The sequence below is a fragment of the Crinia signifera genome, chromosome 5 (genome assembly GCF_055691185.1).
Source record: "Crinia signifera chromosome 5, ASM5569118v1, whole genome shotgun sequence".
NCBI lineage: Eukaryota > Metazoa > Chordata > Amphibia > Anura > Myobatrachidae > Crinia > Crinia signifera.
The window spans coordinates 215,945,559-215,962,453 of record NC_139221.1 but is presented as its reverse complement, the minus strand read 5'-3'; the positions used below and the strand labels follow the sequence as shown (position 1 = coordinate 215,962,453).

Below are 16,895 nucleotides of genomic sequence, written 5' to 3'. Positions count from 1 at the left end.
CGCCGCCCCACTAGGTCCCAAGTCGGGTGGTCGGACGTGCAGCAGGTCCGACCACCCGACGCAGATCCGATGCGCACGGGACCGCGCATCGGATCTGAGGGGACATCAAAACTAGCCGATTTTGGTCCGATTTCGGCCAGATCCGACTGATCTGGCTGAAATCTGACCAAAATCAGCTAGTGTATGGGGGCCTTTACTTTGTTTTGTGTAATAATGATGTTTTACTGATTGTTATAATTAAGATTTTACTGTATGTGGGACTTGTAGCACAACTCAACTCATTGCACAAATCCCGTTCTTTCTTAATATTAGGTTTCTTTTGTATATTATTATTATCTCAATTTAGGCGAGACAGATTTAAGGGCTCTGTATCCTAATTAGCCTAGAAGGTTGCGCGGTACATTTACTGCTGTTCCACAGAGGAGGAAAAGGTGCAAGTGGTACTCCAGTGAATCTGGAGTGCTGATCACATATCCTGTGACAGATGGTCACGCACTCTTCTCGTGCAATTATTCTCCAATACTCTCATTTGATAAGATGGGAGGTGTATTTTCTATGTTGCAGCAACTGAGCTGTATGAACTGATTGTAGGTTTAAAATAAAGCACATCAATGTCAGTAAGAATCACATGTACAGTATGAGGGAACGGGTGTGGTATAACACACCGACAGTCGGGATTCCGACAGTCATTAGCCCAACGTCGGACTCCCGACTGCACAGCACCCGAAGGAACTTGCAATTCAATTTTGCAAGTTCCTGGAACAGCTGCCCAAGTGGAGAGAGGGCTAATAAGTGTTTGATGCCTCCACCACAAATCACTGGGTCACGAGATCAAGGTGTCTTATTATACAATATGTTATTGCTTTTGCATATATGAAAAATTGAAATACAGTATTATTTTTAAAATAATGAATGGGATGAAAAACACAAATGATCCGGCGTGATTTCCATGAAGAGCATGCCTTTTATTGTAGATACTGCACAATCTGCTAGCACTCTCAGGAATAATAGGCAACCATGTGTACTGTACATCACCAGCATAGATACAATGTATAAGCTACATACAATAAATGTGTACAAAAAAAACAAACCCATAAATTAAATTTATAAAGAAAAAAAAAAAGCCTTTCAGCTATGGAGGAGGAGTGCATACTGTATATTCTTCAATCCCCATGCTAGTACTGAGAAGGTGACATACATGGTTACTATGAAAACTGTCAGAACTATTTCCCAGCAAGATCTGCTCCGTATGTCTGGCCTCACAAAGCCCCGATGCCAATGAAGCAGGTATCATACCAAGGGAAAGAATTCCGCATGGTGACGTAGAGAAGTAAAGTCAGATTTAAGACCAAAATTGTCAAGTGTTAAATTGCTTCATTTGCAAGATTTGACCACTTGCTCATAGGGTGGCGGAGGTGTGTTGTAGTAGGAGGGGGGCGGGGGAAACGCTGGATTTCCTTGTGGGGAGTTCGGCTGCATATGAAAAGATGGAGTGGCTGGATTTCCTCCTGGATCAGAGTAATATGGCATTCCCGGCTGCTGTGGTCCTGGAATACATGATGGACATACATTTCAATTGATGCTTTTTTTTAATTGAATTTAATAAATCAAAGAACTGTTACAAAAGTTTTTTTGCTATAGAAAATGTTCACATTGTTTGCAGACAAGATATTGTGATCATATATGGACAGCAGTGGCTCCTCCCTGTGTGAATTTTTTTTTTTTTAAATCAGTCTGGCCTAATCTATTTGGATCTTTATGGGGCCTTAAAAAGATCAAGCATTGTAGTTTAAACATGATATTACTACAGGCTAATTATATGTAGACTGAAGGGGTTTTCTCATCTAAAGGCCCGGCCTCCATGCTGTGTGATAGGCTTAAGCATGTTCGCTCAGCACACATCGTGGTACACCCGAGATGCACACCGCGATGTATGCTGTGCAGCATGTGGCTTTGCCTATTGTTTATAGGCAAAGCCTGTGTCTAGCAGAACAGTCAGTGCAAGCACTGTCCTTTCCTGCAGGCGACGTCTCCCGGAGCTGTACACATGAAGTGATAAGTGTTTTATTTCTAAGCGATCTAGTCAGATCACTTACAAATGGGGTGAAGATCACCCTGTGTGTGTGCCGCTTTAGTTTAGAATTTGGTCTGGCTAATTCTGTGTTCTATAGATACCCGCAGTTTAGGGATTCTGCATTGTGCATACACAATGGGCTGAGTAATTCCCACTTACAGTATGTCTGAATCTCTGGTACAAGACTTGTTGAGGTCCCTAATCTCCAATAAGCAATCTCGTATATGTTTATTCTAACTTTTTGGCTAAGTTGGATGATAGTGGGCTACAGGCTCTTATAACTAAATTGAAGGCTGATTTGGGAATATTGGAGGATTGGAAGGATGACCTTGGTTCCTCCTATAGAGTATGATATGTGCCAGTTTTCAGCAAATCAAACTATACAACGCATATACAGATGGAGTAGCTCTCATTAGAGCTGCTCCTGGCAAAGGGGGCGCGCACGCACGAGACGCTCGCATGCCCCGTTCTGACAGAGCCCGCCGCCGCCCTCTGCTGCCTCCCCCTCCACTAACCCTGCCCATCTCCCTGAAGCGGAGACGGGCATGGATTTCGCCATCTGCCACCAAGTGAGGGGGACTTGTGTGCGTGTGAGATTCTCGCATGTCCAAGTCAGATGCAGCGCCTCTCCGCCAGTGATCGTCAGCTCGTGGAATATGCAGGAATGTGCAATTTTAGTCAATATCAAGTAGAGTTGTTCAACCACTATCACCAGTTCTTTATTACTAATCTACTGAGGCTGGCTAGGGTTTTCATAGCCACATAATGGATGGCTCCACAGGCTCCATCTATGTCAGTGTTTACCAATCTGGTTAATAATACTGTTGCACTTCATCGCTTTATGTATGTTGTCAGAAAAATGTCCTCTTAAGTTTGATAAAGTTTGGTCCCTGTGGGAAAATCTACACTATGGCTTAGACGAGGTTGAGCCTGTTGCTGTCCCCACTGTGACTCATAAATGCTTAACCACGTCATGTCCTTTTCTTACTGATAAGCTGCTATCAGTAATCCTATCTTGCTCTCATAGGAGCATATGTGTTCTGCTATGTAGTGAACTGCTCTGTTTTCTTGGCCTTTGAATTTGTTAGTACATTATGGGGATGATATTTCAATCAGTGAAAAAAATGGAGAAGTTGCCCATAGCAACCAATAACCAACTACCTATCATTATATAGAACCTACTTCTTAAATGCTTATTCATAGCTGATTGGTTGCTATGGGCAACTTCTCTTTTGGTCTACTTCTCTACTTTTTTCACTACTACAATACATCATCCCAAAGTTTGTACAGCGAGTAAAATAAGTATCAAATTTATCAACATTATTCTCAGTAAATATATTGGTAATGGGGCTACTGTAATGACATTTCACCACATGTCAGTAAAAACCCATGCAATCCACATATGCAAATAAATCATACATGGAAAATGTATTTAATACAGACTTTGTTGGTAATGACACCTGTAAGGAGAAACTAGTCGCATTCATTACTCAGGTGCCATTTTGGTCCATTCTTCTAGACAAACACTCTTCAAATCCTGAAAGCTCACTAGGTCTCTTCTATGAACTCTGATCAGTTCTTTCCACAGATTGTCTATTAGATCCAAGTCAGGTGATTGGCTGGGACATTCCAGGAGCTTAATTTTCATTTGTTGAAACAAACTGAGAGTGTCCTTGGCTGTGTGTTTGGGATTATTATCTTGCCAAATGTGTACCCTCATTCCATCTTCAGCATTCTAGTAGATGACATCGGATCTTTATTAAAATATGATGTTTATTGGTTTGTCTTGCAATGCCATATATTTTGTATTTCAATAAAAATGTCTTGGTACATTTTTCCATCCATCCATTCATCCTGCAGTTACAAAAGTAAATACCAGAACCGTATGCTGAAAAACAGTCCCATACCATGTTTTTCCCACCTTCACTGTTGTTATGGTGTTTTTGGGGTTATGTGCACTGCAATTTCTCCTGCAAACATGGTGGGTAAAATTTACTAAGATGTGTATTCTACTTCACAATCAGAATCTACTTATTTATTTAGCACCCTCTAGAAGATAGTAGACAGGATCTGATTGGCTGCCCATACCAACATCACATGTGAAGTAGAATACACATCTTAGTAAATTTCCCCCGGTGTGTATTATGGCATCCAAAGCGTTCAATTGAAGTCTCATCTAATTGAGGTAGTCAGCCCGAAGCATGGCGAGCGGACATGGTACGCGTCCTCCCGACCTGTTTATACCCCCACTATCCACGACGGCATGGAGTTGACTTTATAAAGCGTGGCGAGTGCAGTGTGCCCTGCGAGGGGACACGGATTACTTGACGTGTATTCCGTGTCCGCTCGCGACTCTTCGGGATCGTTTTCCGCTGCGCTCGCCACGCTTTGGGCTTGGTGGCTCGCTGCGCTCGCCATGCTTTCTAGAATCAACTCCACGCCGACGTGGATAGTGGGAGTATGAACAGGTCGGTAGGACGCGTACCACGTCTGCTCGCCACGCTTTGGGCTGACATGGATAGTGGGGGTGTGCAAGGATGGAATAGCATGCAAATCGACAGGAAATCGTGGAAAATCAGCCAAAAATAGGACGCAAATCTGCCGCTAAATCACATCGCGGATCGAATTGGCCACAAATATGATATCGTATGCGATATTGTTTGCGATTAACATTAAATCATGCGCCGTGATAATATACAAGTACCGTATATTCTCCCAGTATTTCACAGGCTTGTCCAAATGTTGTGCAGCAAACTTTAAAGGAACCTCAACATGCTTTTTCATCAGCAATGGAGTTTTGCGCAGTGACTGTGCATATAGACCATTGCTTTTGAGTGCATTACTTATTGTTTTCTTTGAAACAATTGTACCTGCTGATTCCAGGTCTATCTGAAGCTCTCCACAAGTGTGCCATGACCCGTGGACAACTCTTCTGATAATTCTTTTCGCTCTTGTCAGAAATCTTGCAAGGAGCACCTGGTCGTGGTCGGTTTATGGTGAAATTATGATCTTTCCACTTCCAAATTATGGTCTCAGCAGTGCTCACTGGAACATTCAGCAGTTTAGAAATCTTTATGTAACCAATGCCATCGGTATATTTTGCAACAATAAGGGAGCGGAGGTCTTGAGAGAGCTCTTTGCTGTTACCCATCATGAGATGTTTCTAGTCTGACACCTTGTTAATGAGACACCTTTGTATAGGCCATCACCTGGGAATGAACCAGCTTATACTAATTTGCACTGACAAGGGGCAGAATTGATCTCTAATTACTGATAGATTTCAGCCGGTGTCTTGGTTTTCCCATGCCTTTTTGCACCTTCGTTTCTTCATGTGTTCAATAATTCTCCCTGTGCCATTTCAGATTACTACACATAACTTCATTTATGGAGATCTATGCTTTGATTTCTTTGCATGTGTGGATTGCATGACTTTCTGCAGATATTTGGTAAAAATTTCATTACAATAGCCTCATCATCTCTATATACTGTATATATGTCTAGTGTCCGTGTGACTCCGAAACACTCATCTGTTGGCAGCAAGTGAAACTACATCTACTAACTTTGGAAACATTTGCTTTGTGCGGGCTTACTAGTTATAAATATATATGCACACACACATATACAGTGTAATATATATATATATATATACTGCTTGGTGGCGGCCCGGCACTCTCCCCTCTAGCAGGAACTGTGGCCCTTATTCTAGTTCACTCTTTCTGACAAAATATTTCTTAGATGGACAAAACCATGTGCACTGCAGGTGAGGCAGGTGTAAAACCCCACCCAAATCTAATTATCTCTGCACAAGTAACACCTGCCTCACCTGCAGTGCACATGGTTTTGTCCATCTAAGAAATATTTTGTCAGAAAGAGTGAACTAGAATAAGGGCCACAGTTCCTGCTAGAGCCTGCACAAAAATAGCCCTGGGTAGGCTGGTAATGATCACAGACTTTTCTAAATCAAACCAGGTCATGCTCATGGGTCCAACGTTCCTGCAGTCAGGAACAACCGGTGGCCAAGCACTTTGGGGACCACAAGCATAAATTATCAGACTTGAAACATATGCTAGTGGATCACGTGCCAGCCTCGATACGCGGTGGCAATCTGGACCTCAAGCTTCTGAGATTGGAATCTATGTGGATCCACCGTCTGGGCACAACCAGACCAGATGGTCTTAATGATAGACTGCCACTTTCTGTGTTCCTGTAGGCCTTGATCAATCTAATCCCTTCTCCTTTCCCTCCCTTTAAGCTATACAGCCCCATACATGGCCACCAAGCTGCGGAAGACCTGAGAGGCCATGGGCCCCCCAACCCTACAGGGCAACACCTCCCAGTGACCCCCTGCCAGGGCAGTGGACACGGACACTATAGTCCCCACCCAATATGTGGCATCCTTCCCCGGTCCCAATGACTGACAACACTTTTTAATGTTTAATTTGTAAATTATTGTAGTACAGTTTATCACAGGATACATGCTGCACTTGTCTTTATATACACATCGTGTGTTACACTGCGGCCGTTCTCTGCCTTAACAGGCAGGGCCACCTAACATTAATACACATTAACGGCTCTAAGATAGCCCACAGTATACAACAGCAACACTACACATTGTAATGTTTCCACTTTTTAAAGTTGTTTTATGCTGATGCTCTCTGCACGTCTCTCCCTGCAGCCTCCCGTGTCATGCTGATCCGCCTACAACACGGGAGTCCATCGCCCGGAAGGTTGCCACGGCAACCAGGAGCTTGCACCCCATCAGCGTGTCAGGTAAACAGAGTGCCTGACAACTTCCGCCCTTTCAGGACGCACTTCCGCATCTCGGATTTCAGGATGGCGCGGACGGCCCGGGAGTTTGGCGTGGAGGAGTGTCCCTCCTCACTTATTTAGGTAAGACGTTTTCATTTCTGACACTGTTGTTGATTGAGCACCTTGACAAAGGGGTTACCGCACCCCGAAACGTTGGTTTCTGTCTCACGTTCTTAAAACTTTTGGAAGTTTCCTCGGAGTGCCGCCCATCATTACCAGCCTATATATATATATATATATATATATATATATATATAGGCCTATTATAACATCTGACCCTAGTCTCTCTACCCTCAATTCTAAAAAAATCATGTCTGGGTATTCCCGAGGTAAAAACCTCAGAGATTATGTGGTCCATTCAGATGTGACGGGGTTTAACAAAAAAGCAGTTGGTCAATTCTGGGGTACACCAAGAAATGGGTGCTTTAAGTGCACAGGATGTACTACATGTGGATACATGTTAACAGGCGACACCATTAAACATCCATCTCTCTCAAAAACCTTTAAAATCTTTCATAGGTTGACATGCACGTCATGCTATGTTATTTATGCACTAATTTGTCCGTGTGGCCGCTACTACATCGGCAAGACCGATTGCCAGTTTAAAACTAGAATGGCGCAGCACAGACAAGCAATCCGCGCTGCGATCCTTTCTGGCAACAGTATACAACCCGTTGCAAGGCACTATGCCGAGGCGGGCCACTCCACCACTGCACTACGTCACATGATCATCGATCATGTGCCGCCCCTTCGCAGAGGAGGCAATAGATCCAAACTCCTTCTGCAAAAGGAGGCAAAGTGGATGTTTTTACTGGACACAATGAGTCCTATAGGGCTAAATGAGTCCATGGGGCTACAATTCTTTTTGTGAATAAGTCTTTTTGTGTAGTTTGAATTTTGTCATGTTATACTTGTCTTTATATGTGTTTGCCATTACTTCATTGCATAATGATATAATGCCTTTTCCAGTTTCCAAGATGGTGGTGATGGGAGCACAGGGTGACAACTTCCGGGCGCGACACCGGCGTTTGCCGGCGCCCACCCGGAGGGAGGTTCTGGTGATGGCTGCACTACAAATATGGTGAGTGTACATGTATGTTTGCTGCCCTGACGAAAATGTGAATAACATTGAAATGTTGGCGTCTTCAAGGCTTTGTGTCGACTGTCATTTTTTCTGAGTGCCAGAGCCAGTGAGTGCCAGAACCACAAGAATCTTCTATATATATATATATATATATATATATATATATATATATATATATATATATATATATATATATACATATACTGAGAAAATTTTGTATTCAATACTTATTTTACCAACTGTATGTCTTTTTAAGTAATTTCCAAATGTAATAAAGATCTAGAATGTATAAAATAGTCAGTCTGACCTGGTGGAGGCCCCGGAGTTTGCCTTGTGTATGATACATTAAATGTTGGTTCTTCGACAAGCAAAGGTGGGTACATTCTCCGTCTAATGAAGAATCCGGCTCCACAGCAAAACAGGACTGCCATCATCAGCAGGAACCTAGGCAGAAGGAGATAAAATGTTGTCATTGTCTAATACAAGACAGCAGCTTATGGATGCAATGGTACATTACTGCTAGGTATATTCACAAGGGAGAATTAAGCTGTCTGCAAAGAGTAAAAAGAAAAACAAAGCAACAGTCAACATCTCTCCCCCACTGAATGTTCATAGATAGTTCTGCCCAAAGCAGAGGCAAACTGTAGCACTACACGTGCTACACTGTTAAGGCCACCAATAGAAAAAGTTCTATCAATTATCCAAGAGTCAGAAACAATTGGGCGTGGAGTCGGAGGCCATAGAAATGTGCTGACTCCAACTCCAGTTTTAAAAGGATAGGAGTACTAATAATTTTGGTGCAACAAGTTGGAGGTATAACATAGGACATTAGTTACTGGAGAATAAAGGGTGTTTCAACCCTTTAAAATCGCTCTATCTCTGCCACCACAAACCACATATGAATGAAACTCTTACTACTTGAAAGGGTATGGAATCAAGATCAAAATGACAATGGCTAGATACCTCTACCACTGCGGCAACAGCACCTAGCCTTAGTCAAGGCAAAATGGTGATCCCACAACACAAGGCATTTTGCGTTCTGCAGCTTAGCAAAACTGAATCCATAACTGCATTTAATTGAATAACGGCGTGCATTTTGCCATTTATTCGCCAATGCCAAAAAATATTCGTCATTGGTTCCAACACTTTGAGGAAACATGCTGTTTATGTAAGGGGAAAAGGACAGCACAGCCGCACACTTCGGGCCTTGAAAAAGCTCATGCGAAGCGCGTGCCGGCTAGCGGTGCGCTGATTGACAACGCATGTTTGTTAGAAATGCATTTTAATCTGTATCTCTTCCACAGGTTCTGACTTAAAAACCCAGTTAAGGGTATCTGCCATATCATCTCGAAATCTGCAGGCTGCTGTGTTGACCACTGAAACATTCCTGGCAAAGACAGACATCATTGTCTACCCAGGCAGTAGTGTCAACACACGCCTGCTGAAAGATAGCAGCCTCGGCATTGCAATACCAGTCACCATAACAGTCTGGTACAGACATTGTTACAATATAAGGTGCCTGTCCAGGAAACATTGTAGCACTATTGTTGAGACTCAGTCCACACAGCCACAGTGCTGAGACCATTAAAATTCAGTATACCCGCTGAGTCACAATAATTTTAGTTCTCGCTCAGGCAGTGAGCTCATGAAACTTTAACATACAGTCATGGTGCTGAAATTATTAGGAGAAATCTTTCATTCATTCTGAGCCGTACTACGCTTCCCTGCTGAGCAACACATCTTTATAGACACACGGCCTTGACCCAAATCGCTCTCAACACCCATTATATTTCAAATGTGGAATTCATACCACTAAAGAAACACAACCACTCCGCATACATTTCTGTGTATATGAAATTGGGAGTTGGTTGGTGTGTAACCGGGTCCCTGATGAGTAGGTGACTTCAGGCCATTAAGTGACTATATTCCCTGCAGTTCTGAGGCTGCTATAACTGTTACTGTCTCCCAGATACTTTATTGATACAGGAATTGTAATTATTTACCAAACATTGTATCTGTTTCCACCTTTGTGGACACGAGAATAGCAGGTAATAGGCAGTTTAAATCACTTGATAGAAATTTATGCACAGGAAAATTTCTTTCCTAGTGCCAAAAATATAAGAACCTATGGCATTATACAATATAACACAATACATTGAATCAGAACAAATACCAGTGCGTTGCCAAGAAGCCACCGTCTTTTTAACACACTTATTCTACCTTTTATCCGTCACATCCACTGTGGTATATGTGTGTTTTTATATTTCCCTAGTTCTTAAACAATGAATTAAAGGTTACATTTTATTGTTTGATTTGATTCTTTTGATAAGGTGCACCACACCAGTGACAATTCTTTTTTCTTCATTTCTTCTTAAAATAAATTGTAGCACACTTCAGAGGAAAACGAGAAAATTATTTTCTGCATAGCCCATGCAAGTCCACTCGTTGTGTCAGCTGAGAACTTGTGATCCCTCTCATGACTGTCTGGTGCGTGTTAAGGCAATATTTAATCATGAGGCCATTGCTCCTGGTACAGAATCTTTATGCAGATGGCAAACAAAAGGGTGTCGATTTTGGTGATGCAATGTTACAGAACATGGAAGACGACAGCTTCTTACCGTGTTTAATTAGTGATGATGCAACATTTCATCTAAGCAATAAGGTTAACCATCACAATGTGCGCATATGGGGAATAGAGAATTTACAAGGAACTGCATAACCACGATTCCCTGAAATGGATGTGTTTTGTGCCATTTCTCAAAGAGAGGTTTATGGACCTTTATTTTTTGAGTTTAACAAAAGGTATCTTGAAATGGTGTATTTTCAGCAAGATGGAGCAGTGCTACATTGGTACCTGCCTCTACATTGGATAGGTTCCAGGGGACCCTAAGACATTCTTATTTGTTTAACACCTTCTAGAAGGTAATAGATCAAATCTGATTGGTTGCCCATACCAACATCCAATCTTCAATAGAACTCCCATCTTAGTAAATAAATCCCATGGTCTTTGACATAAACCCGCAAGAAATAGTAAATAAACCCCCATGTTTTTGAGCCACCATGAGTGACTAATCTGAATGACCTCAAAAGCAAGATCACGGCAGCGGTGAATTTAGTGGAAGAAGCCACTCTGGGCCAAATGCACTAAGCTTTAAAAGTGATAAAATGGAGAGTGATAAACAACACAATCAGCTCCTGCCTGACATTTTTTAAACACAGTCTGTGACATGGCAGGTAGGAGCTGATTGGCTGGCTGTTTATCACTCTCTGAGAGGCATTCGGGATGAATTCAACTTGATGTTGTCCGTAAAGCAGGTGGAAGGCACATAGAGCATTTATAACTCAAACCATTTGTAACTTTTTGTGTAATTGTAACATTTTGCCATAGTGAAATATATTGCTTTGAAACTAGATCCAGCTCTTTGAACATTAAAATAAGCTTTAGCTATATAGTGAAGTTCGGACTAGTCTGTGGTTCAGAGAGTGATCAATTACTATAAATACATGATAATATCATACTAATAATGTCTGTAGGCCCCCCAATTGTACCAAATTGGTTGGAAGAGTCCTGTTTTGGGCAGCAGTACTGCTGCCCCACCTCCGGGGTGCAATGTGCATGCATGCAGCAGCTCCCAGAGAGTTGGAAATGTCCGACTGCATACAGTCTGCATCTTTTCACTGCTTGTTGTGCTAATTCCCCACCACCACACGACACTGCACCCTGGAGGTGGGGCAGCAGTACTGCTGCCAAAAACAGGATTGTTCAAACCAATTTTGTACAATTGGGGGGTCTACAGACATGTATGAATGTATGAATAGTAAGATTATGTGGAGGTGTATTATGTGCCATTAAAAATGTGTCTGCATTACCTGTTACCATATAGACTCAGGTTTTAATACATGACAGAAACCTACCAGAAATACCATAACCTCTGAATAGAGAGGGCCCGTACACAGCACCTGGATCCACAGCAGTCCTCATATGCTCGACATCTACAAAGAGGAACAGAACATTGTCAGTGAGAAAAGGTAAAGTTCCATTCATTATTTCACACCTGAATACACTGAAAGAAACAATAAGTGCTATCCTTTCAATTAGAAGTTCAATCAGACAGACGCCTCAACAAAGAACAAACGCACACATGCAGAAGTGGGATTTAAGACTACATCCAATACATTATGCAGAATCTGGCTTCATCACTAAATACCTGCCTGTACCATCTTAGTGGAACTACAAATGTATTCCTTCTATTGTAGGAAAGATCTTTAAACTTTTTTTTAACCAGTTATACCAATTTTTCAGGAGATCTAATGTAAATGGCACCCCTACTACGGCTTATAGACAAGCTTTACAAAATGATGGGCATACATTGCAAGAAAGCCTTCCAAGAAGAGTGGAAGCTGCTATAGCTGCGAAAGGGGACCAACTCCATATTAAAGTAATAGACACAAAGTAGACTGCGCAAAGGGACACTATGGATACTTAAATGGGTAAAAAATCAATCTATATTTTTATTTATTAATACAAAGTTTAAACACTTTTAAAAGTGAGGACACCGGCCGGTGAGATCTAAATAAAACAAAGTGTATCACATAAAACAAGCATTTACATTCATATTAGGAATAGTGAATGGTGCCATTAATGTAAATGCTTGTTTTATGTGATATACTTTGTTTAATTTAGATCTCACCGGCCAGTGTCCTCACTTTTAAAAGTGTTTAAACTTAAATATATATTGATTTTTTACCCATTTAAGTATCCATAGTGTCCCTTTGCGCAGTCTACTTTGTGTCTATTGTTTTTCTTCTAAGGAGGGGTTGAGTATCCCCTCTAGACGGCAGCAGGGACAAACAATTTCCAGCGCTTTGCTATTACTACGTTTGGCCATATTAAAGTAGATGTATTTAAATACAATGTCATTACAATTTACTCCCAACTTTCTAATCACATGCCGGAAAGGGGGCGTGGCCTATGCTGCAGGGGGCATGACCTTGTGGGGATGACGAGGCTGCAAGCCATGCCCCTAATTTTCACTGAATAGACACTGTGTGCATGCGCACAGCGTCTATTCCCTGGGCAGGTGATGGGGACTCCCAACTCTCCCCCCACCCCCACCATGGGACATTGCCGACCCTGGATGGGACAATCCCAAAAAGAGGGACTGTCCCACGAAAATCAGGACAGTTGCAAGGTATGCATTACAGTCCCTGTTGGTGTAGTGGTCAGGGTTCCAAATACTTCTGTCCATATTTTGGATGTATATATATATATATATATACACACAGTATATAAAACACACAATCTATTTGTGCACACAAATACACACAAAACATGTACAGTAATGCTAGAAGCTTCCTCCCATCTGGATAACAACAACTTTCTTACACAACAAGTTTGAAGCCCTGTTTGTGCAGAGCATTGTGTGGCAACAACCTGCACAATATTTTATTCTCTTATATAACACATATTCCCTAAGAATCTTCCAAGGCAGATTGATTTATCATTTTACAGGTGCGTCTACACTAACAATAGTTTGTGGAGTAGAGACAACAATTTGGTCTAAATGGTGTACAGGGAAAGAGTTGCTTGCCATATTCTCATATCCTTAGTTACAGGAATACTGAGTAAATGAGCATCTAATAAATACATTCTCTAAATCAGCTATTAAATTAGGGGGTTATTCAGACCTGATCGCAGTTATGCAAATTCGCAAGACGATTATCGAACTACTGTGCATGCAACTGGATCGCAACTCGGTGCGACGCCAAACAGCGAGAAAAAATCCGCCTACAGTTGTATTGACAGTAAGCCACTGTTTGCAGTTAGTTTTCTGGGAGTGTCAGAGAAAACGCAGGTATGCCCTGGCGTTTTCAGGGACAGGATGTGATGGTCAGCCTGTCTCTGGCGCAGACTTCTGGAAGGGTCAGAGTTATGCACACTTGCGCAGACTAAAAAAATAATTTGATGGTGGGTTGCAATTTGATTTGCAGCTCGGTGATCGCTTGCACAGGGCGTGATTTCTCCCTGTTGGGGCAGTGGCTATCTGGTTGCAGAACTCTTCAATTTCACACAGTGGCAATCAGTTCTGAATCAGGCCCTTAAGCAGCTGTACATATTTTTTTAGAGCTATCCGGAGAAGGATAACAACAGGAAATCTTCAAATGGGCAGTCCCAAGTTCTTGTCAGCAAATGTTGGATATATTAAGGCAATCATCCATCACAGATATACTGGAGCAAGGCCCCATTTTCTGGTGGCTGGGTCAGGGGAATTGGGAATATTAAACATGTATAAAATTCACAATTCCTTGATCCTGGAATTTTAATGTTTAATTTCCCCGATTCTATAGGCAAATCAGGTTTATATCGGCAAATACACTTTAGTGGTGAATCTGGTAATTGGGGCTGCATATATATGGGGCCTTTAGTTAAACAGGGCATGTAAACATAAATAACGGGTGTAGAAGGGCATACAGTATATGTGCATCATATACTGTATGCAGCTTGTACATGTTGATATATGGTTACCTTGCTGAGAAGGTTTAGTATTTTGTTCAAGAGGTTTTCAAACCCGTCATCACTTCCATTTCAATCATAGGCCTGACTGGGCTACGGTCACATGATGTTTTAGTCAGGTTTGTATGAAAAATGCCTGTGTTCATCCAGATCTGTGTATTCAAAATGTTTTAAAAAGGGCACCATATAAGGAAACATTACACAAGTAATTTGATATTCTCATCATCTCACTATATGATTCAATGTACAGAAGTGAAATATTACAATGTATGGTCACCAGCAAGTAGCTGCACTGTCACTGTTCTTCTTCAACCTGGCAATTGGGGGTATATAGACTTTACAACTAGGAACACACGTCATATTTATACACCATGAGGTACATTTAGTAAACAAAGCAACCAATCACATTCTGTTCATCATTTAGCTATTGCATCCTAGAAAATGTTAGACAGAATCTGATTGGTTGCAACATCACCCCTCTTTATTTTACAAGCTTCAGTAAAATTACCCCTGCTACCTTAGTAAAAACACACTAAGCTGGCATGTCATTTCTCCAGGAAACGGTCATCTGTCAGACCACACTTAGGTCGACAGTCATTAGGTCGACCCCGGAAGGTCGACTGGCCCCAAGGTCAACAGGGTTAAAGGGGCGACATGGGTCAAGGTCGACATGACTTAAGGTCGATATGGGCCAAGGTTGACATAGGTTTAGGTCGACAGTCATTAGGTCGACATGAGTTTTTCACTGTTTTTTGAGCCGACATGTGCTGACAGGCGGTGGTGGGAGAATAAAATGCTGGGTCCCTGCAGCTGCCGATAGTGCTGGCGGCTGGGGTCACCCAGTGAGTGTGGACCTTATGAATTCATGGAAATTTCTCAAATTGGCGATGACTAAGTCAGGTCATTTGCAAATTCCATCATGTTTAATATCCTTGATTTTCCAATTTCAACCCAAAAATCGCTGATTATCATTTGTGGATCGGTAGAATGGGTATCAGCCCCTACATGTATGGTCAGCATTAATGCTTGCAGAAGACACTCAGTTGTCTGCTGAATAGATTTTAGGATGTGTATGATTTCAATTGTATTTGACTGATTATAAAGACTCACAGTACCTGTACTTTGTACCTGTATTTTGTTAGTGTGGTAGTGCTGTTTGTAGCCAGGGCACCTTTAAGACCCTTTTTCATGCCCATCCCCACTTTCAGTGACACAGACTAAACGTGCCTTCTGTATCCTAATAATAGATTGAATCAGATTTTCTCATGAGAGCAGAACAAGCTCAAAATAGTTCTCACTGATGAAACTCAGAAAGTTGGAAATGTAATATGTCATCTCGATAATGACTAGGACACTCTGCACATTCTTAAAAAATGGCTTAGGTCAGCTATTAAAGGCATATATGGGGGTTGCTTCTTTATTTTCCATTATGTTTTTGTCATTTAACCTACAGTAGGATCAAGTCGATCAAGCAACTTTGGAAAGAGATTTGTCTCAATCAAACAAGTGGTCACTTGTCTTCCTGCTGGATATCTTCTGGGTGGCCATGCTGCAAGACCAGCCAGGAGATATTCTGTGCCATGTGGTGCAGTTTAATCAGTTATCATTCTGTTATTCATTCAATTGCACTGTGTGTACGGGCAATCTTGGGTAGTACAAAATGAAGTGAATTTGTCACGTTCGTGGTTCTATTGTGTACTTGCCCTAAGATTAAGACTACATGCGGTAAATTTACTAAGATTGGAGTACTATTGAAGATAGGATGTTTCCAATAGCAACCAATCAGATTCTAGCTATTATCCTCTAGCAGGTGCTAAATTAGAAGTAGAATGGGACTGGTTGCTTTGGGCAGCATCTCATCTTCACTAGAACTCACACCCAGTAAATTCCCTTCCCCCTGAGTCTAAGACAAGTGGTCTTAATTAGGGTCAGAGAAGCATGTGCTGAGCTCTGATTGGAGGAGCCCGTCACATGCTCCTCTGATCCATGCATGATAAAAGTTGGAGAAAGGCCCTCTGTTGTCATGGGGGGGTGAAAATGGGAGCCCAAATGGACCCTTGTAGGCTTGCTTTGTGATTCACTTCCTGCGCGGTGGCTTGATTTGCTCACTACCTGGTTACTAAAGAGTGTGGTTGGTGACATGATTATTTCTCCAACTTGGATTTAGCAACTACCAAAAAAACAACAAAGGGGTGACTTACTCTGAGGCTGTAACTTCTCTGCCAGCTGCTGCCTGAGGCTACAGCTTCCTGCTGTGGCATTATGTGGGGACATTAGAATTTAGGTTTTAACACTGTGTGTGTGGTGGAGAGTGCTGCAGTGTGGCATATTGTGTGGGCATTACAGTGTGGTATAATGTGTTTGGACTACAGTGTGGCAATAAATGTGAAAGCATGGGATTGGATACTAAGATA

General features: G+C 42.0%; 1 protein-coding gene across 1 annotated transcript in view; it reads right to left on the bottom strand.

Moving 5' to 3' along the window:
- Nucleotides 1-944: 944 nt before the first annotated feature.
- Nucleotides 945-16,895, bottom strand: part of VOPP1 (VOPP1 WW domain binding protein) — a 103,833-nt gene continuing 87,882 nt past the window's right edge. The window contains exons 3-5 of the mRNA XM_083188534.1: nucleotides 11,883-11,960; nucleotides 8,275-8,411; nucleotides 945-1,547 (exon numbers count right to left, since the gene is read on the bottom strand). Coding sequence (XP_083044660.1) covers nucleotides 1,375-1,547; nucleotides 8,275-8,411; nucleotides 11,883-11,960 — 388 coding nt within the window. The 3' untranslated portion in view covers nucleotides 945-1,374. The remainder of the gene's footprint in view (nucleotides 1,548-8,274; nucleotides 8,412-11,882; nucleotides 11,961-16,895) is intronic.